At 37.7% G+C, this 25,533-nt stretch overlaps 1 protein-coding gene across 1 annotated transcript in view; it reads right to left on the bottom strand.

The window, feature by feature from the left end:
• The window catches only part of gabrb2b (gamma-aminobutyric acid type A receptor subunit beta2b), a 55,975-nt gene that overhangs the window by 16,831 nt on the left and 13,611 nt on the right, over positions 1-25,533 (bottom strand). The window contains exons 4-5 of the mRNA XM_087807035.1: positions 13,018-13,238; positions 1,713-1,795 (exon numbers count right to left, since the gene is read on the bottom strand). Of these exons, the coding sequence (XP_087663161.1) occupies positions 1,713-1,795; positions 13,018-13,238 (304 nt within the window). The remainder of the gene's footprint in view (positions 1-1,712; positions 1,796-13,017; positions 13,239-25,533) is intronic.

Here is a 25,533-nt window from a genome sequence, read left to right as displayed (position 1 = left end):
GACCTTCTTGGTGACATTATCGTCCACGGGGCCGCCTGCTTGTCATCTTCCCCGGGAGGTACGCCGCGGCGAAAACACCTTCATCAGACCTAATTGGAATCAGTGCTCTGATTGTGTTGAAAGTGCGACTTCACACTGAGCTCTGTCCGATTAACCACTTGTTCAAGCACCGTTCTGGGACGGGTGGAAAATGAGTCGGACGTAAGCGAGGTTTACAAATGCTTTACAGCACAACACCCGAGGCTCTCATCTTCTTCTTTTGTAATATGGTGACATATTTTTCTTTAATACATAAGGAAGGAGGGGGTATTTGTGTTTGAGCGTTTTTTAATAAACATTCGGCCGGAATGTGTGTCAACAGTAACGCATCTAAATCCCAAGGAGATCAGTGATGTTTAATCTGAATCCTGGGAGTTGGCTTCTCTCAGTTTGGTTCTTTTTACTTATTTTATGCTAGCAGTGGTTTCTATATCACCTGCTCATGTGTTCAATGATGATACTGCTTGTGATTCTATTCAATAACAAAGTCATCATCTACAACTACTTATATATGTGTAACTACTTTTATACCTGAAGGTCCTTTAGCATGACAAGGAAGCATTCTCAGAAAACATAATAGGAAAATCCCCGAAAATGTAAATAAAAAAATTCAAAGGGAAATTACTTTAAAATATTGTATTGTCCCGTGTTACCATGGTTGCATGGACTTGTAAAGGTTGTCGCGTCTTTTTGCGTCCAATCCATCACATTCAGAAAAATGGCATGGAAGCTGTTAAGGGCCAAAACAGGGCATAATAATTTACAATTACATAGCTCTAGCATTAGAAAACCTTCCTTTAGACTTTAGACTTAAACTTTCTTACGTAGAAAATGAGCCTATTTTAACTGTTGTGACATAATTATAAGTGAGTACTTAGCGCTAGGTTTATGGCCTTATTGACTTTTGCAGACAAATAAAACCTTAAAACACGAAATATCAGTCTTAGTCGAGACATAGAGCAGTTCATGGCGGTCATTTTGAGCCGAAATTCCGATTATATTACACATTTCAAAACATAAAGAGCATATATATTAAGTAGTAAGTGTTAGGAAATGACAATTTTACTGTAGTGAATCATCTTGATTTAGCAGAGATTTCAAACAATCACTTGACTAACAGGTTATGTTCCATGTTTAAGTAAATGAACTTCAGGTCAGGTAAAGCCTACACAATGAGAGAAACATAACACATCTTAAGATGGTGCCAGCAAGTCTCTGCTCAAGGATGAGATCTACACAACTAAAGTGATAAGATGAGTTCTCTCTCTCTTTCATTAGAATTCTGTGCTGGCGTAACTATGATCTCTGCTTTGCATATTCTACTAAAAGAACATTTTATGTTAAACTCATTCCTGCGTCTGTGTCCGCCACCATGTATTGATACTGGGAAGGGGTCGGTTTGTTGGAAAAAAAACCCAACATTATTGCACACCAATTGGTTCCACAATGCTATGGAGTTGGCAGCACCTCAGACAATACATTTCATAATAAAGTAGAGTTTGTTGACCAGGACCAGGGACCAGGCCCCGCATATTTTTAATCATTGGCAAGACCTCAAACATGATAAATAAAATCTATAATCTCTTAATAAAAACGAATTTACGGAAATATTTTCAAAAATACAGAAAAACACAGAAAATTAGATATTTGAAAATATATATATATTGACTTACAACTCTCGATTTCCAGTGTGCAGTTCTGTTCGTCCAGTGGGTAGCGCCTGAGGTCCATCATGCAAGCTGCAGTTGTTGTGATTCTGAAACAACAACAAAAGCAATATTTAATAACGTCAAATCAATAATTAGTATTTCATTATTAAAACAAAAGAAAAAAGAATGTTTTGTGTTGTTATGTGATAAATATTTTTTTCAATCTCCTGTTTGAAGGTCTCAAAAACATGACGGAGGTTTTCATTTGTTTCTTCAAGACAAAAAAAGACAGAAAAGGTCAAATACTTCTTTGAATCATTCTAAATGATTCAATAATTGAATGATGAATATTCCAAACACACAAGTTTTTTTATTCTTCAAAAAAAATACATATGTCAAATACATTAACATTACATTGCTCTGACAACTAATTCTTGATCTCTTTAGCTAAACACGTGGATTGTTCTGCACATCCATTGGACTGACCCAGGAGGTCACAGAGATGAAGATGTCAGCAAATTGACAACCAATGATGCTCATGGAAGTAAATGAGGGTATGAAGAGGACATGCGTGAAGAGTTCGGGTGATAAATATAGATCGCTAACCACACAAATAAATTCCTACTGACCAAACACTGAACTTTGTCATCATCATTTCCTCCACGTTATCTATTACTTTTATTAAATATTTAGATTTTCAAGTGATTTTACTTTTCGTACGTCAGCCGGAGGATAAAGGATAAATAAAACAATGTAGTCTGTGATACAAACATAATTTGCGAGTACTCACCCTCATGTTGACTAAGGGTTGGAATTATTATTCTCAGAGTAACCCGTTCTTTATAGTTACAGACAAAATATAAGTTAACAATAATATAGTGACTTACTTCGTCTTCCTCCATAAATGACTCACTCAAAAACATCCAAGCAACTCTTTGGTGCATTTCTGTCACCAAGCCTATCCAATTTTGTAATGAAGCCTCAACATGACAGATTGTTACAAAAAAACTTAAATAAGTCTGTATTTCAAGTTTGTTTGTAGCGGAAGTTAACATGCTAGCCTTGCAGCTAGTGGTAGTCTGGTGAAGCTTCTTGAAGCAGCATCGTTTTCAGAGTCCACTAGATGGCGGTCTCTGCACTATTTTCAAACTGTTTTAATGAAACATCAGGACATTTTTAATCTGATGGCGCCACCTACTGACCTCTAAACAACATGACACTGCTTCATGAAACTTCATCCGACCATTAGTACAAGTAGGGTCTGCTAAAAACAATCTTAAATCTTTCAGGCTTCAATACAAGATAGACGTTACTGACGAGCACCATGGAGGTATTTGGATGTTTTTAGGAGCGTCATTTTGAGGATGAAGATGAACCTGAGCTTCAGTCACTTCATTAAAATGGACTTAAAGTGCATTTTGGGCTATAACTCTTAAAAAGAACGGATTACCCTGAAAATAATCCCAAACATTAGTCGACATGACGGTGAGTAGAAAATGAGTGAAGTTTGAATTTTGGACGAGCTAACCTTTAGGATTCATTATCTAAGTTGCTCCTTTATTTTTTTTACCAAAAACATTCCAGATCGGGTGAAGAAGAGCTTGTGTTTATCTGAGAATGATGCTGAAACTGGGACAATGCGGATTTGTTTTGGGACCGTAATCCCCGTATGACTTCCTGCTCACTCCCACTCTACCTCCGCAAAATCCTCACCGTCTCTACATTAACCTTCAGGCTTACTTTAACTCTTGAACACATTTGAACCACAGTTTAAAGTCCGGGCAGCATGAAAACATCATGTTTTATTGAAAGAGGTTAAAAAAGATGAACCATTAGTGAACATTTTATGTTTTTTAGCCTTTTGTTTTTCTGAAAAGTAGCATTTGCTTTGAGTACAGACATGAACGGCGACAAAGAAAGATGACTCTCTGGTGATCTGTGACATCACAGCAGGAGTGAACCAAAAGATTGTCAGGGAACATTGTCTGTGGAACATAGAAAAAGCACTTTTTCTGTATTCACATGGCTGATCATGTCATGTTCGTAGAGACTTAAGGAGCAGAAATCAGAGTCAGATGTGAAGGTTGTGAGGTTTTAATTCAGCGAAAGGCATTAATCCAAATGATTCTATATCAGTACTGATAATTCACTTGAGTAACCAGTCCCTGCAATATTTTATTTTTGATTTTAAATGAATAATATCAATTACGACAAACCTAATTTCTCAATTAAAATATGGAAGCCTTGAGATACCATGTTCGTTTGAAAGCAAACACGGTTTTCTATTGTAGATTTATGATTTACGTTTGGTTTTATACAGTAAAAGTTAGATTTTTATGATGTTACTGAATGCACCTTAGCCAAATTTCTATGCTCTTGAATGCACCACACTGAAAGTCTATTCAGGGAGTGAAATCAAATAACAATAGTAATTCATGTAAATAATATAGAGTAGTTTTAGTCAACAATACTAATAAAGTAACATTTGGTGCATTTTTTATTAGCCTTTTTTGTGTCTTTCCTTTTTTTTCTGAGAAAAGCAACACCAGTTTATACTGAGGATTTAACTGTACATATTGATGACAGTCAGCTTTATCATATCTTGATCACATGATTAACCTATATTTTAAACGATAGTTAATACCAAATTTTTACAGTTTGGGCCAAAAAAACCCCAAAGTTTTGGTGACCAGCTCTAATCGAGAGTAACTGGAAATAAAAAGATTTTAACGATAGAAAAAAGCTTTTTTTGGTTATGTGACAAAGAAGATGAGTCATGACCATGTAAAAAATCTGTTGGTTCACTACCATTAGCTGCTCATCAACCCTACGGTAAAATTGTTCCCTCTTCACTTCAATGGAAAGTTCAATCACGGACGGGAACAAAGACACAGTGTGAGGGAGCTGATGAGGCTTTGCTGTCCATCAGACCTCGTGAAGGAGACACAAGGCGATGCTGTGAGTAATCGTCCGTCCGCCTCTCGCCGGCTTCTTGTGTGAGATGTTGACTCCCACTCGGGGAGTAGCCACGGAGTGGGACAGTACAGTGGGTAATCGTCCAGGCACACCTGACAACACAGATAAATTTGTGCCAGAGGAGGCGCTCATCCCGAGTCCATCGCTCTGCGCCAATAATCCCCCCCAAAAATCTTCTCTCTCACTTTTGCCACTGCTGTGCCAATCCATTTTGCATTCAGGGAATTAAAAAAAGAAAAAAACCTCACTTGCTCAAATGACCTCTTGCAGAGAACAACAACTTTTTCACTTTAAAGGACACTCTTTTGAGGACAGAAACGTACAGGTTTGGAAAGTTGGCTTGAAAGAGAAGTTTAAAAAACCCTGGCTAGAAAAGCCTTCGCTCAACAGAGGTCACAGACAACACCTCACAGGCACTTACAATGCAGTGCTGAGTTTTCCTATAGGAAAGTCTCTAACAAATCCACAACAGTGAATGTCAACAAGCGTCTCTAGGTGGTAAAGACCCTCACCAGGACTAGCACACCTATTGGTTTCCGTCAGTACATTGTTTTCACACATACTACACTACTATGGCCCATCAGGATAAATACTGACTCCTAACCCCAGCTCATTTGGAAGTGAAGAAACTTATCGGATGAGAGGTGAAACATCTAAAAAGAACTCTACACAGTCCAGGCGATGCGTTTTGGAACCACTTGGATAACCATGGGATGGATGGATTAGAACCTTCACAGACACTGGACAGAATCTGTACCTTACTTACATTTTTAAAAAAGAAAACGACTTCAGTGATTATGAGAATGGCTTAATATAAAACTGTTGTTGCTGGCATTTGATAAAAAATTAATAAATACGGCTTCTTGAGCTCTTTCGTTGACAGCAGATAACAGCATAGTTTTGGATTATTTTGATCCTTATTTTTTATCACAATTAGAACATAAACTAGGGCTGAGCTGAACTGATCATTTTAAAAGTCAGTTTGGGCATAACAAATAATCCTGAGCTCTGAACCTAAGATTGCAAACTGGATCTTCTAGTCAAAGGCAAAAGAAAGACTTCTAAATGCTTGCAGGCCACCGAACAATCTTTCGGGATCATTTATCTACAACACTTCTGTCTGGACTGATGCCAATTTCAGGACTAATTCCAACCTGCTCCATGATTTTACACATGTTTTAGTTTGACAAAACATTTTTATTTGTTTGTTGTTGGCTATTGTATTGTTGCAATTCCCTCAGAAACTATATTTGGTCTATTTCTATTGAATATATATTGTATATATTGTATATGTTGTCACAATGAATACAAGAGTAACTTCTACTTCATATTCTTGATAAGGTTTTGATATCATGTGGCAGTAGGATAAAAGACAATATGATTGATAGGTTGGATTTTAGAATTTTTCAAGGGGTAGCACTTTATGTGATCTGATATAATCTGTATCAAATTATGTCACAAAATGCGAGCATTTAGTTACAAATTTGGTGCAACTTTCATTATCATAAGCTGCACGTATATGGACAAACAAATCCATCTCCATCAATGATGTTACATATGCTTGGTCGAGGAAAAGTTATTTCATTAAACATATTACAAATTATATATCACCCAGCCCTTAATTCTGAAGATTGTTTAGCGTTAATGCATCAAGGGGGGATCCTATTTAGCAACCATGACAATCTAATCAATTAAATACATCTGCAAGGGATTGGAAACAGCATACTTTAATTTTGTAGAACGAGCCAGTAAAGAAAGCCAGTTTATTTTTTTTTTAAAGAAAAATTACTCTTTCCAGAAACCTTCAGGCCAGGTGAGTCAACACATTTATTTCTTCAACCATATGAAGGTTAGGTTAATTATTTTTGTCAGATGGTATTTTTTCAGGATCTTCTGCCTGTGGTGGTCTATCTTTAACCGAGAAGTAAATTACTGTAGATTTTCATGAACGGGGGGGAGTGTGAAGGGGGGGGTCAGTGGTGTAGAACCGAGTGAGAAGAACGGGAGGTAAAGGTTATGCATATCTGTGACATTTGTATGCTGGTGTGTGTCTGCCGTATTTTTGTCACACAAGAGGAGAGGTTTTGACGGCGCTTGCAGCTGTTGGACTCTACATGTACCCTCACGTACTTCCCCGCTTGTCTCATCCATTAAATGATGCACAGCAGCATCTCCCGCTCAATCTTTCCGCGGGCCACAGTTGCTTGGTTACTGCCCGAGGACACAGCCAGCCGCACCGACTGAGTCCCATATGTTTCATCACCTGCCCTCCACATCTACCCGACTGTGTTCCGGGACTGTGGATGGATGAGACTTGTAAGGTCAAATCAGAGTCAGAAATTCGTTTAAGGTTCAAAGCGTTCAGTGAAATATCAAAGTCGATATGTGGGAACATGACTTTGGGCTGGATGGCAGTTGGAAAGTACACAATTTGAAGGTCAGCTAATGTGTTGAAATAGATGGACCCTCTATTGTACTCATCTGCGTTTGTTTCTTCTCGTCTGGACTATTGTAACAGTTTGTTTTCATGTCTCGTCTGCAGTTGATTCAGAACTCTGCAGCGAGAATTCTGACCCGCTCAAGTAGAAGAACTCACATTTCTCCGATCCTTAAAACTCTTCACTGGCTTCCAGTTTCTTTCAGGATCAACTTTAAAATTCTGGTTCTTACTTTCAGAGCTATTCATGGTCAGGCTCCTCCTTACATCACTGATCTGATCCAGCCTTACACCCCAGCTCGGGCTCTGAGGTCTGTGGATCAGAATCTACTTATGGTTCCACGCACACGGCTCAGGACCAGAGGAGAGAAATCTTTTCAGGCTGTTGCTCCTAAGCTTTGCGCTTGATGGAGTCTACTGACTCCTTTAAGAAACATCTTGAGACGTTTCTATTTGTTCAGGCTTTTCATTGAATTTCTCGAACTCATGTGTTGTTCTCAGTATTATCTTGATCTTTAAAGTATGTACTTTTTTGAGTATTGTTTTGATTGTCTAAGCGCTTTGTGACCCTGGTCTCGAAAAGCGCTATACAAATAAAAATGACTTACTTACTTACTTACTTACTGTATGTGTCTGTTTGTACAAAACTCTCTTTTGAATGAAATATTTAAAAAAAAAGTGTTTAAGCCCCTCCCACTGAGATTAAATCTTGTTTACCATAACCACATCCACTCTGATGTCATTGGTCAAACATTGAAGTTCGTCACCGCACGTTATCAAACGTTGCAGTTAGGAATCAGCAGGATGCATGGACTGGTGTCTCTCAAACAAGAGTCTCTGTCTAATGTATTTAGTAGTTTAAATGTTTCTTTTTAAGTACACAAATCAAGCAGCTTTGCAAGTGTGACAGTCTGTTGTTACTCCAGTGAAGATGTGTTGTTTTTCAGGCATATTATAACATACAATACCACAGAAATTAAAATGTTTTTTTCTTTCTATGTGGCTATGTGGAAATCAAATGCTTGGCGACTACTGGTTTAAATAACTTCCAATCCCTTCAAATATGGGGTATAAGCTGAAACCATACAATCTTTAAAAAGATTTTAGTTTTTAAGTATTTGTCATATATTTAAAAAATGTAATTAGATTGTTATTCTTGTGCAGTTTATTCACTTGAGTTTGTGAAATATGTGTGTGTCGATACAAATACATCTAAAATGTTAATATTTGTTGAAAATGTTAAGCAATTGCAATGAAGATGTTAGTTTAATTCTCAACATTCCACTGCTCTAGTAATGTTTAAAGGATTTGACTTACCGGGAAACAACAAACGCGAAGGGAAGCGGAGCTGATAAGCTGTATCTGCTTGCATTGCATGAGGAACAGCTAAGATTCGCCAGCTCACATGACCCACTTCTGGGTTTGTAAATATCTGGTCATCCTACTTAAGGGTATTGAGTGTCGAGGGTGATGGATTGCTTCTCCTAGTTTTAGTCTAATCCCTCTTCATCCAAAGTAATATTTGTACCGACTGTGTGTGTGTTTCGCAAGAAGACAGAAACTAGCTCTCAGTGGTCATAACAGGCGTAGTAACGGAGGAAACTTGTGAATTTAAGTGATTTAAGCTGAGTACTATACAATTTTGACTGTTTTCTCAAATGGCAGTGATAGTTTTGTTAACATTTCATTTGTGCTTATGTAATAATAAGGTGTGTGGGAGAGTTTTTGTGCTTGGTTTCACGTCAACAATTGTTATCGTGTACCTGATCCTGCTACAAAATGGATGTTCTGAAAGATCCTGTAAAAAAAGTGGATGCAAAGACTGTAGGCGTAGAATCTGTGACGTCAGTTTACTTCTTCTAAACCAATCTGCCTTCACATCAGCCTTGGTATTGCAGTCTTTCCATTTAGCCAGATATTTGTCATGATTGGCAGATACAATTGATTCCATTTTTTTGAGGCTACCGTGGCTAATATGCTTACTAGTCAGTCAAGTTAGCCACGCCCCTTATGATACAAATACAGAAAAACTAATGATTTGAGTATAACGAAAAGTAAAATATTCATTAAAATACACTCCCTGTACAGAGTGTTACATTATCCAAGCAGTTTTGAACCAGTATATGTGTATGCAGTAAAAGTCAGTGTTATTTTCAGGGTAGCTTTAAAAGTGGATGTTTCCCCTTGGATAGACAGTATATTTTGATCCTGTGCTCTAGGTAACAGCTCTCTAGTGACTATTGTAATGATAGTTGTCAATATTTTATTCAACAAAGTGGGCAGTTTATTGTTTTGTCAAACTTAGTTGTCATAGCTTGTATAAGCCTAGTAAACATTTGGCTTATTTTGCCAACAAATGTGTCTATGATATTCTGAATACATGTTAATAATTGGGGGCGTTATGGCAATACATCTTTTCCACAATACTTTATCGATATTTGACAGTACTGTATTGATTATTAAAAAAAAAAAAGTCTGGTTGCTAAATGTCAGCACTCATCACGTCCTCCGCAGCTAAATGAACGTTGACATCCCACGAGATACCTGTGATGACTGAGAACGAGAGGATACAGGAGACTTCAGCAGCTTTTAAAGCTCAAGTGGTCTGTAAATTCTGCAACACCAGAGGAAAGTACTAATAATACAAATTGTATTGTTTTGTTGTCTAAGCGCCTTGTGACCCTGGTCTGTGAAAGGCGCTTTACAAGTAATAATTACTTACAAATATACGAAAAATATATTGTTGTTACTACATTAATTATGCAATAAATTGTATCATTTCACCAGATTCTTGCCAATACTCAGCCCTAGTAAAAGTGTTTGATTTAACTTCTTCGCTCATACTATCATGCTATCGTCTTGTCTCACACTCACTTTCTGTTAAACAAAGGATTCATCTTTTCCTCCTTTTTACTTGCCTCTTCTTTCTAATACACTTTTGTGTCTTCTGACTTATGTTTGTTTCTTTCTTGATCTTCATGGTCCATCAGTGTAGTTTCTCCATTGCCCCTTTTTTCTTTCACCCTCATCTTCTTCCTCAATCTCTCCTCCTCCTTCTTAATTGCTCTTTCTTTATCTCTCTTGTCTTTTTCTTGACAGCTTTGGCTCACTCTTTTTCACTTTTCACTCATCCGTTTCCTATTTCTTCCAGTGGGTCCCTCTTCATCATCCCTCTCCCTCTCTTTTTTTCCATGCTATCACTCCAAGACAGAGATTTCTGCCGAGTCTATCCATCCTTTGGCGCCTCGCGCCCGCACTCCGTCTTCAACCATTAAGTTAAGAAGTAAACTGCTCCTGCTGTGGTTCTTAGAAACTTGTTTAGTCCCTGATTTAAGGTGCAGTTCTTGTACTTGTTCACGCTAGATAACTAACAATAGCTTGTGAAAGTAGTTTCTTAGGTGTTACAGAAAAAGGCCTTGTTTCTTATGACACAAGTGTGTTAAAGCCATTTGCAGTGCAGTTTCTGCTACTACATATCAAACAGGTGATAAAAGACTTGGCATGATTGATTGCTATTGTGTTTTTGAAGTCTGTTGGGGAATGTTGGGAAAACTCTTGTGACAAAATAGCTATTGATGTACAATAGTTAAAATAAATTAAAACTCTTCATGGACGTGTTTAATAACTCTGTGACATCTCACAATTTAGTTGAGGTATGTCTGATGGTGTGGTGGAATCTAAAACAGTTCTTTGTAGTGTCACATGGGGTGAACACAGCTGGTCATTTAGCCAATTGTGTGAACTGTTTTGAGACCAACACCTAAACATCTATCTCTTTTGCGGAGGTTAAGACGATTGCCTAAAAACAAGTATCATGAACTTCACAGTGCGAGTCAAACTCCAGCCAGATAGTGGAGGTAATGATTATCATACCAATACACTAATTATCAGTTAACAGAATCTACCACTAAAATATGTGACCAATCTATGTAGTAAAGGCCAAAGTTTGGATACACCCTTTAATCCAATGTGCTTTCTTAAATTGCATGACTATTAAGATTGTAGATTATCACTGAAGGCATCAAAACTATGAAGGAATAAATGTGGAATTATGTACTCAACAAGCAAATTTTAAAAAATCATGTCTTATAGTTTCTTCAAAGTAGCCTTCTTTTTTCTAATTACTGACATTGTTTTCGGTTGTTTTCTGCAGAAGACCGACAGCCATATTGGACAACTGTAAGAATTCATATAATGAAAAGAACCAATGAGCTAAATTAATAGAAAACCAGTGAACATCATTACTTGAAGAAACAAAGGTAAGTCAGACCAGAAAATTACAAAAAAATTGAATTATCCTGTTCGGTGTGTCCAAACGTCTGGCCTGCACTGTATGTTTTAAGTTCATGTCTTGGAAACCTTGTCAACCTAGAGAGAAATGCATCTTTCTGTCAGGGAGTCAGTCGATAGAAGCTCATACTTGATGCTTTGGATGATGTAAAGGAATAGTCAACGTTAGTCAGCTCAGCGAGAAAACTCTGTTGCTCTTTTATTGTTCCCTTTAAATACTTAATAACGCACCAACCATTGCGTGGTATTGCAATGCACATGTGCTCTAGTAAACTGGAGAATCCAGGCTAGGTATCCCAACGCACACAAGAATCGCTGAAAAAAAAAAAAGCTTTACCGATTAATTTTCATTTAAGGCGATCATCATCGTGAAGCGGCAGCACCACAAAGACAATAACATAAATTATTTAAGGTCTCAAGAGAAAACTACCAGTACGGATGCTGTATCAGTGAGTGGAAGGTGAAGACTAAAGAGAGCAATTATAACTAATTTTGTTTCATTTCAGTGAGCTTCATAGCTCCCCCTCTGTCCAATATTCTAACTTCTCAGTGGTAGCTGGCATAACGGCCGTTATGGTTTTCAATAACCTGGGAGGTTGGACATCAGAGGCCAATTTGCATGAATATCAGATGAGAAGATCTAAAAGTGCAGCGTCATTGTCTTCACTCTACAATGTGCGTGTTAGATTCCGTCAGCATTTAAAAAGGGCGTTTATTCAACCCAGATGGCCATGTAACTAGGTTTCTGGAGAGGAAAGTAGAACTGCACGATTACGTCAAAAACAAGTAGGAGGGTATTGAGACGGTGAAGAGCTGCAGGCGTGATTCAAGGTGAGAGTTGGATTACATCATGGATTAGCTCTCAAGGAGGAGTTTGCATTGTCCATAATGTTTGCTGATGATTTAATGATTTTGTAGTAAGGAATAGTTGAACGAAAACGCAAAAAAGGCTCCTGATTTGGTCATGATTTCTAGATTAGAGAGGTAGAAGGGAGCGTAATTCATGGTCAGATAATTTAATAAAAAGACTTATTGCAGTGTGGGTAGTGGGCTGAGTTGTCATGATCCTTGTACATTTTGTGAAAACAGGAGGAGGTTTGAACATTGAAATCCCATGAGATACCGGCAATGACTGAGGACGAGAGGATACACTAGCCCCTGCCTCCTGTGTTCTGGATTTTGGAATCCAGAACAGGGTGACTTTTGAATACTCTATCATGTTTGAGACTGTTTCACCTTTGGGTTCCTCTCACACTCCACCAGTGACAGAGATGAAAGGAGGGGAAGAAGATGGCTGTGATGACTGCTGCCCTGATCTTTAGTTTTGTGTTTTTCAAGGTCTTAAAGATGAAGATACCATGTGACCAAAAAAGGAAAAACATTCTTGTGGTACTGTCACATGGAGATAAGAGACAGAGTTGAACAAATGTCCAAAAATAAGCGTGTTTTTTGCAACAACAAAAAAAATCTACATACAATCTATACCGTAACAATATTATTTAGCTGTTTTTAAGGTCTATTTTATTATTTTAAAGTATCAAAACCTTTGCTGTCAATAGAGCCATTGGGGCCTGGAAAAGTCATCAGATTAGAGGGTAGAGGTGGGAGATCATAATCTTATCTCACCTCAGACCGTACAGTACCGTGCCATCGGGATGCAGTCGGATCATCCGGTTTTTCACCGTGACACCATGGACGAATGATTTCTTGTCGTTGAGGAAGTAGGTGTCAGGCACCCACAGCTGGTCTGCCACTCGGTTATCTAGGGTCAGGTTGAGGGGGATCTCGGAGTAAGACAACCGCTTGTCTCGCCAGGCCTGCTGGAAGTACATCGTCAAGGTGTAGTCCTGGGAGAAGAGGGGGGAAAAAAAAGGAGAGAGAAAAGAGTCAGCAAGATGTAGCTACACTGTAATAGGTCCCATGGCCAACATTCAGGTTAGAACTTGACTTGAATATAAGATGAAATCCACATGGATGCAAATAGAAGAGTGGAAGTACAAACCAAAGGGGATGACGGTACAAAGTGTGAGGAATTTCCTCCTTTTGAAAATAACATGAGGTTAAGAAGAAAAGGGTGTCGTGTAGAGAATGAGTCAGAAGAGGAAAGAAAGGAAGGAATACACTCTTGCTAGGTGCCAAAGCTAATGAGGCTTACAGGCTGAACAGGAGTTCACCTCCCTACTCTTGAATAATACAAATATTTAGTTAATACGGTACCACAATTACGCAATTTGGAGCGGTCCCGAATCTTTGGCTTTCTTTCCTAAGATTTCCCTCTCAATGAAATTCCCAATATCATTAGCAAACATCATGGTTCATGGAAACTCCACCCTAACATTGTAAGTTAATATTAAATGAGAACTTATATGTCACAATCCAATTCTGTTTGGTTTTATTCTGTCATAGTACTTCCTGCATCGCCATTTACTTTACTTTAACACTTGACGATTCCAGTTCCCGACAGCGGTTGGCAGGTCCCACAGCTGCTGGTGATCTATCAATCAGCCCTGAGGGATTTAAGGGGCTGAGCCCCAGCCAGCAGCGTCAGCTCGTTTCCAGTCCCACCTGGTACATTTTCGACGCTCTACCTGCTCGCAGTTCCAACTTTGTTTCACATTAGAGTAAGGTACAGTTGTTCGTTTTGGATCTGTCATTTCGACTTTCAGAATCAGAAACTTTTATTGCCAGAGTTGTAAACACAACATGGTGGTATCAGTACGGAACAAAATAATGAAATAAGATACCACACAATCCATTCTTCCACTTATCTTTGAGCTGATAGACCCGTTTTCTTTCACTTGAAACCAACAACCAATAGGGTGCGATAAATGCGAAAGGTTTCCTAGAATTGCGTTTGATCTGAAGGATGTGGTTTGTGCCCTTGAAGAATAACAGCTTGTTATTGATATTTCTGTGAGAGTGAACATTTCTGGCAGGGTCCGTCTTGTAGCTAAGGCTTGGCAAAATAAAACGCAAAATATTTCAGTGAAATCCTCAGTACCGTTGCTTCCTTGTGTGCCAAGATACAAACAAAAGGAATCAAACTTTCTGTTAACCAAACACTCATCCATGTCTACAAATTTCAAGAACTGGAAAAAGTTTTAGCCAAAGTAAGTGACCAAGTTTGTTGATAATTCAGTAGCATTCTGCCATCTTGTCTTGTCAAAAGTTGCGATTGGAGATTTAAACAAGACGCTCATTGAAACTGAGCCCAGTGCGAGCTCCAAGATGCTATCATTAAAATTCTGCAGCACGTACAGTGGCTCTATCATTAATTCAACAAATAGAATAAGTTCCCTGGTTGGGAATCTGGGACACCATGAACCAGTTAAAGCTTATTTCAGCTGACGGAAGAATGGAACCTCCCAATCATCCATGAAAGAAAACCAAGTGAAATAAACTTGCTGTCTCAAGAACTTATTTTGTCATGAGTGGCACATCTACTTCCTGCCAAAGAGGCTGAACATGCATTTTTAACTCCTCCTGTAGGCTATAAATCTGACATCCCACTGCAGCTTGGGGATTGAACGTGTGGATATTGCCTGGCGAAGTCAGGGAAACAAGGTCACGACTCCTCAATAAAGTTCTTGATTGACTTAGATGGGCTTTTTGTCATTTTGGGCCGTGGCTTGTTTTGCCCTGGGCAGTTGAAATGAGTTTGAGAAGTTAATTTTTCATATTATCTTGACAATTTCGCCTTCAGCACAGCAATTAAGCTCGGAATAAAATTGGTTCTCAGAGAGAGACGTGGGACTGGGATGACTGAACAAAGTGAGACAGAGAAAAAAAAAAAAAATTACATTGGTTTTCTTCTCTGTTGCAGCATCTCATTCTTTGCTCCATGTGCTGCTTTCGCAACACTTCCATCCCTGGTTGATGGTTACGTAACGACACACATTATATTCTTCTTGGTGCAAACAACTGCACGTGTGGCTAGAGAGACGCTGCCTCGGAAATATATCACAGTCACTTGTCCATCACAGTCAAAGATTTACTTTGATGTTTTACAGAAACACAATTACACAATTATCCTTTATCCCAGCTTTGAAGACATCTACGTGAATGCAAACGTCTTCAATTACTTCTTAAAGGAGAACTATTTTTTTTTTCCTGTGATCTAACAGCTCTCAACAGTGAGATAAAATATAGTTTAAACATGGGTATGATTTTTTTTTTTCGAGTCGTGTTGAAAGAAAAAAAAGATGAAACAAAATGCTTTCAGCCAGAAATTCACTTGGACTACAGTACTATTGAAATAAAACATAAGCGTGCCAGGTTTAAGTATCTCATACAAAGGATCATGGGATAAATTACGCACCGGGCAGTATATTAAACCACTGCTCTGACTTTTTTTCAAATGTTCTGCAAATTACAAATTTTCCTAAAAGGTAAGGAATTGCATTTGTTTGGATTGGAAAGGAAAAAAATATGACTACATTATACTATTTGTTTTTATCAATGCCAGGTGATGGAGACTATTCAAGCTACTTTGGTTGAGATTTATTTTAAATACACTTATGCATGTTTCTGGACTGTTTTGGAGTACCCAGATCAAACCAACACAAGCACAGAAAATTTCTCTAGACCACCAAAACATTTTTTTACCTAACAATTCAACATCTACTGTATAAACATGGATTTTATGGAATTAAAATGTATTTAATTTTGAATAAAAACATAAACATAGTCACATTAATCACTTTGTCAGGACATAAACATGCAATTTTTTAATTTCCTCATGTTTTATGCCATAAATAAAACAGGAAAGGGGCCTCATGCTGGTTGTGTATTCTTTAAAACATCTAAATATACATGTGATGTAACTGTGACTGTAACACTCCTTTAAGTGCTGCAATCCTGTTTGACAAAGCAGTTTTGAAGATCCTTCAAATCTCTTCAATGAGGCTTCATCTTTTGTGTTTTAATTCTGAGGATGTTTACTCAAATGATCTAACCGTGGATGTAACAAAGATTTCCGGGTGGTGAGGATTAGAGTCATAACTAGACATTTTCCTACAGATGGGCGTTAGAAACTACCTCCCATGTCACTTTGTGTTCCACCATCACTGTCAAGTCTCCATTGTCATCCTCCGAGGCGGCGTTATTACAGGCCTATCTTAGGATTGTTTGCTTTAGCGGGACGGACTCTGTGAAGCGCTGTGACTACTTTTCCTGAGAACATAAAGCTCCTCACTGAGACAGCCACGGTGCGACTCTCTTTTCTCCCCAGCAGCAGCAGCAGCCATATAAGAAGGAGGAAGATGAGGAGGAGGAGGAGGAAGGGGAGTGTAAATCACCAGAATAACTGCAGCGGCTGTGTTCATGTAAGTGTAAGAGGAGGCTGTCATAACAGCCGTCATAATGAGCATCACTACGCAAAGTATGCAGAGGAGCGAGTGGAAGAGGCATCGAAAAATTAGAAGAGAAAAACAAAGGAGAGGATGCACAAAGAAGATGTTGACTGACACGGCGACAAGTAAAGGAGAGAACACAGTGATCATATCTGCTTTAACATCAAATATAAATGCATGACACAGTTGTTTGTTAGCTGTACCTCGTGATCTCCCAGAGGTTTATGGGTAATCGAGCTCATTCCAGCTCAAGTTTCAGCTTTTTTTCCTTTTGTTTCATCACTTAATATTTCATTTTTGCTACTTTGCTTTTCGTTTAAACTAGCATTTGCAAGGAGAAAGTAGATCACAGCTGTTAGGTTGCTGTTATATCTTTGTTGCGGTTTCATAAGATTATCTCACTCCAATGGTTTCAAACAAACAGAAACTTCAATGGGTTTACTTAACTGGCATGAAGACAACACATACAATCAAATAATATAATATTTGGTTAAGTAAATTTGAAAAAAAAAAAAACTTTCCTATCATGACATTTCAAATATTGAAACTTAATCTATACGCATGGATTTTTCTTTTTTTTTTTTTACAATTGAATTAAATCATTTTTATATTTAAATGTTATATATTGAAGTTAATTAAAATTATTAGTATTAGTATTTCCAAAATGAATTAATTTCTTTTACAGATGGAGACAATAATTAAAATAATAATAATCTTCAATTTAATATTCTTTAATTCGTATAATAATAGTAAATTCAACCTTACAATATAGAAATGATTGAACCAACTATTAAATATATAATTAATTATAAATATTATATAAATGCTTTAAAAAATTCTGACGGCACAGATATATTTCCATACACAATTTCTCTGTGAAACAAGACAGGATGTTGTTAATGATCTTATTCTTAAGTGTAGATGAAGTCACATATAAGAGAAGGGGTCCCAAACCACTGGCCGCACAGAAATATTATTTTCCTAAACTTATTTTCCGTCTTATTAATGGTTCTACAGTGAGTAGTGGTTCATTTACAAAAGAAAAACCCACTGGACTTTTTCTTATGTAATATTTGCTCTTGACACATCAAGATTCACAGAAATATGATACATATTTCCCAGCTCACTAGGTGACATGCCTCAGTTTAAAAGTGGTGTGAGGTGTCAAAAGAATAGACATTAATAGCAAAGGATTTTTTAGCAGAAAGTGTCATTGAGTAAGCAAAATAAAAAAAGTTTGTATACCAGTGGAAACGAAAAAAAATCGTCATGCACTTTACATTTTCTCTATCCTGGTCTTGTTCTTCTCTTTCATTCCAAACTTTGAGGGCTGGTCTGTGAAATAATATCTGCTTTAAACTGGTCTCTGGTGCGAAATGAGGTTGGGGTGAACTTGACCCTGAAGACGTTTGTTTCGAGCCTCAATTTCGGTGTGCATAATGATGTCATATTAGGACAGTGGGATCACTTTTATTCAGCTTAATGGAGTTCCAGGAGGCTGAGACGCCTGTTACCAATCAACCTGCCACCAATTAACCTCTGCGTAAGAGGTAGTTATCCCGGAACCACACAACAATTGAAATTGGAACGTTGGCTGGACGTCACCGTGGAAAACGACTGATGCTGAATTTAACTTTTTTTGCTTTCTAAACTTTTGCATCTGGCTTACAGCAACTACCGTCACAGAGATTTCCCTACCAGAGGTTCTCTCAGAGGTCCTCAATGCTATATTGTACCATTTTCAGTTTATTCAGTGGCAAACTACAAATTGGATTCAATTAAAGGGTGTAAAAAAGCCACAAAGAGACGTGTGAAAGAGTGAGGAAGGTTGTGAAAAAATCGGCGCGAAGTATGATGGGGGACGGCTTCCACCGCGATTGCGGTTTATGTATCTCTCGTTCCTTGCTAACCTTGAAGTCAGTTTTCCATTTGAAAGCTGTGGAAATTGCTGGAAGGGGGGGAGAGCAAGGGATGGCGAGGGAGTGCGAGAGGGGGGTAAATGAAAGGCGTTGAAAAGCTCAGTGGAGCTTGATGCAAATTGCTTCTATTCTCACAGCTCTTCACTTCCAGTATCTGATTTCAGCACCAAGAATGACCCCATCTCTGAAGCCCCCCTCGCCTCATATCTCTCTCCTCATCTACCCTATCGCTTCCCTTTCTTCCCTCCTCTTTCATTACCTTCTTCCTTTATCTATTGTCTCTTCTTTATTGCTTTCAAGCCCCGCTTTATTGCCTTTGTTGATTCTCAATGAGAATCTATTAAAAAATACATTTTAAAATGTACTTTCATCTCAAGACGGTGGGTCTGGTCAACTTATAGGAATATAAACCATTTTAACTCTATAATGCATCTCTTGGTAAGTTTCTCAAGAGCCTGTCCTGGGTCTCCCCCGAGACCTCCTACCATTTGCACAATCGGGCGCCACAGGCATACTATCCACATAAAGTGACCAAGTTAGCCGACTTCCCTTAATATGGTTCCACTTAGGGCATCTCCCAGATGGCCTTGCCTTGAAAGCTATGTCTTCCGGCTCAGCTCTTTCTTTAACAGAAGAGAATGAAACTAAATGTCAAGATGTTGGGAAGATCTAAAGACACCCCACCAAACTGGACAGGCCTAACAATGGTCTTGAATTTATCTAGTACAGTTTTAATGGTGTCCATTTGAAAATGCTCTATTTTTCTTGTCCAAGAAGAAGTGGAGGTTTTGTTTTAGTAGTTTTACTTTGAAAACAGGATATCTCAAAAAGAGTTGAAAACAAATCAGACACTTTTTTTTAGGATTGGTTATAAGATTTGGGATTTTGGTGGTGTTGTATTGAGAATTTAGAAGTTTTAAACACTAAGCAATTCACTTGTATTGCTTTTTATAGACACCCCTGTGTTAAGAATCAATGTGAATTATAAAACTTGACTTAAGATGCATAGAGTCCCTCCGAAAAAAGAGATAAAAACGTACTAAAAACGCTCATGCACCAAACCATCACCACTCATAGAAGAGACTTTCACTTAAATTTTCATTTGTTTAGCTGGGAAAGTTGTTGCACTGAAATAACTCAGTATCATCAATTTTGAAATAGTCAATTAACCTTTTCGTCGATGCTTCAACGGTTTTGCAATGTTGGTGCAGATGTGTGTGTGTTGTGTGTAAATATTTTTAACATCTTTGTGTGTGTATAGATGCCCTTAGTGTTACCTTTCAATTATTTTCATCTTGAATTTTGGTTGCAGAAGTATATATTGAACAAATGTTCTCTATTGAATATCAAAGGACAACTGATCCATCTACAGTATATCCCTTCATTTGTATTCCTTCGACTCCCTGATCCGTCTGAATCTCGGAGGAGCCTGTCTTGGTGAGTATTCCATACATTGTGACAGCACCGAGAGAGGCTGACGGTTGAAGATCATTACCACTAAACAGAGAAAGCCTGCGGGGACCTTTAAAGAGAAAATAGTGTGTTCTTGCCTCCGATGGGTTCTGGAGGACCTTGGTAAGAGTCAGTATTTAAAGTAAATTCACATTACACATAAGAGTTGTGAATGTAAAAGATAAATGTTTGATAAAGATGCCGTATCTCGACCTTGATGACAAGTTTTGAACACTTTAGTCCTGTTTCTCATTCCTCACTCTTTGCTTTAATAGATTCAGTGAAGATGAAATCCAATCCAGCCACTTCTCCATATGTCCATGTTCACCACTCCGTCAGCCCACCGCTTCCAAAAAAGCCCTCCAACGACAAGTGGCTTTCAATATGCCTGTAACGCCGACAGCGGGGTTAGGCTGTCAGGGTTCTGGCACAGAATTTCCATGGGAGCCTGATGAAAAAAGATGCAGATTCACAGGGAGCTGAGTGACATATATTCCCCAGACCTATCTGGCGTAGGCGACTTCTTTCAATTGAGCCCTTTATATGGGAACAGGTTGTGCGCAGCGTGTTGTAAATCTCCACGCAGAAGCTTCTGCTGGGGTTCGTTATCGAATGAGTGATGCTCACATGGTAACACACAAGTGTGTGTTCGGATTTCATATGAAACGCACGCGTATCTCTCATGAAACATTTATATCTTTCAAGCAACTCCTATGGAAACAAGATTTATGGAGAGCTTTTGTATTTCAATTTGTTTTCGATACTGGGTTTATGTAGTTCTTGTAGCTCAAATATAATGTTAAACAGCAAACTGTTCTGTTTATATTTTACATGGCACAGCACAGCATTAATTAATCACACAATATTCATGATTTAAGGTTACTTAATTGGGAAAAAATAAATTCAGAAGTTAATTCAGAGTTTTTAAAGCTCTTTCTATTGTGTCTACCTATCTTGTCAAATTATCAATGCGACACATCCCTTAACTGGAAGTTTTCTGTTTTTTTGCCAGGGGCTTTTTGGCAAATCACTGTCTAAATTTTATTTTTTTGTAAATTACAAACCTGTGCCTCAGTATAAATAAATGTCTTTTTGACATAATTTGGCAAAATAATGAATAGGTAATAATAATTAGCAATTGGGTTGAGTTTTTATGGCTCAGTAGGTGGCCCCCCCAGTATAAAAATTGTGTGATCTGTCAAGAGAATAACTGTTTAAAGCTGGATTTCTAGAGCAGTGAGTGCCATCTAGTGGTCTCCGAAAATAAGGAAACTGTTCTGATGAAGCTTCATGAAGCAGTGTCATTATTTTCAGAGTCCACTAGATGGCGGTCTCTGCACTATTTTCCTTTGTTTTAAACAATTGTTCTAATGAAACATCACCTCATTTTAAAACTGATGGTGCCACCTACTGACCTCTAAACAACATGACACAGTTTCACGAAGCTTCGTCAGGCCAACACTGCTCACTACTAAATAGTCACATTTAATAAATAGCTCAGTCTGCTGGGAGAGTCGAAAGTTAGTGAATCGTACAGGTATAATTTTAGCCTAATCTAATTGAAATTATTACAAAAATCAAATCAAATGAAAAGTCTCTATGTCCATTAAAGGAGCTTTCATACCTGTGAGTTTCAGTCTTCCTTTTCTCCTTCTTGATATTTTTCTATCTGCGTTTGTTTTATTTAATTTCTCCGGAACATAACTGGTCAGTGGTGCATTTGTGCCATTTGTGTTTAATACAAAGTGATATGAAATACGTTCTGATTTATATAATAATGCTACATAAATGATTTGCTGATTTTTATTTATCTAGCAATTCAATCAAAAAACACATAGTTGAACTACTAAGTTATGGCACAAGTCAGCCTGCTTGACCCCCCCCCCCCCCCTTAAAGAAATGCTCCAATTTTGTGTAGTACCCATTTAGGATAATTTATAAATGAACCGAAGCATACGTCTACATCAGTTTAACAACCTGCTGCCTCAGTTTTACGGGGGAGGACTTTGAATTTTCAAGCGCATTTATCACAGATGATTTAAAACCAATTACACTGGGGGCAGCCAAGGTTAAAACACACCAACATTGCCAAACATTAATAGATTATGTGCCTGCCTTTACCGAGTAAAAGTAATCTCAGTAAGAGCAGTACTTTCATAAAAGAAATCTCGTTTTTTTTTTATACTGTAAAGACTTTTTTTTTTTAGTTGATATCATGTCTGAAATGAGATGAAGACCTGCCCTTTTTTTGGTTGTCCTTCAGCCAAGATCCTCTTCCATCTCTTCTTCAGCTCCCACTATGTGTAATCGTTTACTTTGGCCTGGACATTTAGAAGAGCCAGGCCCGGAAGGTGAATCAAATTGAGAGGTATTCCTTTTTTTTTTTTTCTTTTCAGAGCACTCCCAGTGTTGCAGCTCCGCCAGTTGGCAGGTGTGCAGCTGTAGTGACTACATACAATTTATTAGAGTCGATTGGAGCACCTTTAGTGTCCCAGAAGAGAAGTGGAGTGGCTGCTCAGTGTTTGTGGGAGCAGGTGGAGAAGGGAAGATGTGTTACAGGATGTTTCGTTGAAGAAGACGTTGATGTACCTTTAACCTCAGCTGTCAAACAAGGGATTGATAAGCAGGTTGGTTTTTTTCCAAGTATAAACCTCAAACACCATCTGCAAACCGAGAGCAGTCCTCTTTTCACGTCCCCTCAGTTTTGCTGTAATAGATTCAGTGAAGATGAAATTCATTCCAACCACTGCTCCATATGTCCGCGTTCACCACTCCATCATCCAACCGCTTCAGAAAAAACGACAAGTGGCTTTAAATATCCTCTAACGCCGGTTAGGCTGTTTAGGGTTCTGGCACAGAATGTCCATGGGTCCAGATTAAACCATTTCTAGGGGGTTTTCTAATTATACAGGAATGACTCATGAATACAAACCTGTTTTAATTCTCCCCACTTCCACACTTCCTGCAATTTGTAAATGTTGTTGTATTTTGTTTATAGCTTGATGTTGCACAATTGACCAAAGAAAATGTATAATTATTGGACCCTCTCCACTTATAATGGCAATACAGATTTCTGATTCTGATGAAACATTGAAACGTAAAATAAGCCTTCATATCAATACAACTTTTGCCTAAAATAATGAACCTCCAAAATACTAAGAAGCGGAATAACTTATAGAATAAATTAATATTTTAGTTTTTTTTAAATGCTTAATTATGATGAAATCTGTGATTAAATAATGATTTAAGAAAAATAAAATTGCACTTATTTTAATTTCTGACAGATATGGCTTTTTTTTTTAATCTTATCCTCAGTTTTCCTAAAGCTACTTACTCACAAAAATGACTAATTTCATGCAACGATGAAAACTTTAAGAAGTGAGTCAGTTAAGAATGTGTTGATCTATTTAGTAAAAAACATGCAAGAACATTTTATACAACTGAAGATTTGTAACCCTTACAAAGATTAATTAATTTATCATAATATACATCATGGCTATATGATAGGGGGAAAAAAGTTGAAATGATATCGCCATCTATTGGGCTGTTCAGGTAAAACACATTTTGGCAAGATAACAAAAATATTTTACATTTGACAAACGAGAATATCTCAAGTGAAAATTGTCAGTATAATAAAAAACTTTTGTCAGATACTAGAAGTTCATATTACGATATTTTTTATTGAACATTTTTCAAAAATAATGGGGTTTTTTTTCAGATGAAAACGTACGAAACTAATAAGTATTAATTGACGTTATTTTTTCTCAGGTGTCCAAAACGTTCAGGCGCACTGGACATAGAAACATTTTCAGTAGTAAGTAGAGAAGCGCCATGTCCATGATTACAAGATCGTGATTTTGGTAAAAAATGTATAAATGGTTCAGCATAAGAACACGTCTACATTCTTGTTCTAAGTCATTGCTATACCAAGTAGGTCTTTGAAGTCATATACATCGGCCTCACATTGTCAACAACAAGACGCCGCAGAGAAGACAGCAGGGCATGGGTTGAATCCACAAAACAAGTTTATGAACCAGCGGGTGGTATGGAAAAAACCTCACACGTGGTCTTGTGTATGTGTGTGAGGTATTATGATTCATCATGAACAAACGTGCGACGACTTGTTCTACTCAATCATCTGATGGGTTTTAAATGTCATTCCATTTAACAAAGATGACATTTCATGGTTAGAAAAAACCTTGCATGCTTATGGATGGACTAGAGCGACGCGCGGTTGATCTCTACCCTACTGACTGTTCCCTAATGGCCTTCACTCGCGATACTTTGACTTAACATGCACCATGACATCATTCTCTTGTGGCCCTGACAGAAGACAAGTGTTGGAGTCATCGTAATATGTGATCATTAATACAAAGGACATGAACTAAAATCTGCATTTTTACTCCCTAAAGCCCTTCACTGACTGAATAATCAGTTGTACTTTGTTCCTTTGAGGTTTCTGACGCTTTGTGATTGATAAAGCTTCATGAAAGAGTATTTCTAGTTACAGAGTCCACTAGATGGCACTCTCTGCTTTATAAACCCTTGATTTACGTTGATAGTTCACCCAAAATTCTAATTTTGACTATCGTTTAGGAATATTTTCCACTCAACTCATGATATTTACCTGGAATATTTCTGTCTGTGAAAGTAGCTTAAAACACAGAGTCACAGTTGCCTCCTATATATGCAGCATATAGGCTCAGACGTATAGAAAATGATTGTTAATCTATGGTGAAGTTATCGGATATTACAAAAATAAAGGCTTCATCGCTATAGCTCTGGTCGTGGTTCCTGACGAAAGGATGTTTTTCCTGATTCAAACATTTAATTATCCACTTATTCCAGAAGAACCTACACCAGAGTTCAGGTGCTCTGGATCACTTATCTTCCACTTACTATGATTCTCTGACCTGCGTTTCCCTCAATGCGAATAAATTAGTGCTTTTTATTAATGCATGTGGTTCGGGAGAAGATGCCTCCCGATGTGTGTATTCAACGCATTTCTGCTTTTTAAATATTAAGCGTTTTTCCTGCAAGTACAACTCGTCTTCTTTGACAAGTACGCCGGAAAAACCTTACAGAACAGATCGTGCTTTCTATACTGATGGTCAAACAAACAAGGATCACTTTAAAGGATTGTTGTTGTCCACCATAGTTTTGTCTTGCACATTAACCTTTTTTAACTGTTTTGTATAAAATTAAATATATTAATTACATGACTGGTCATAAATCCAAAATGTTTAATGTTTTAAATGCTATTGCGATGTTGTTAAGCGGAAGTGTTTCTGCGTTTTTCCAGGTCAAGTTATTACGTTATAACATTAACTGAATAATTACATTACATGATAATGAATTAGTACGTAATACATGATAGTGCAGTATTACGTGATACTGAATTATTACGTTACTTCATGATA

The sequence above is a fragment of the Callionymus lyra genome, chromosome 14, assembly GCF_982586985.1.
Source record: "Callionymus lyra chromosome 14, fCalLyr1.hap1.1, whole genome shotgun sequence".
Lineage (NCBI taxonomy): Eukaryota > Metazoa > Chordata > Actinopteri > Syngnathiformes > Callionymidae > Callionymus > Callionymus lyra.
The sequence above is the reverse complement of the archived record's forward strand: the minus strand, read 5'-3'. Positions and strand labels throughout refer to the sequence as shown.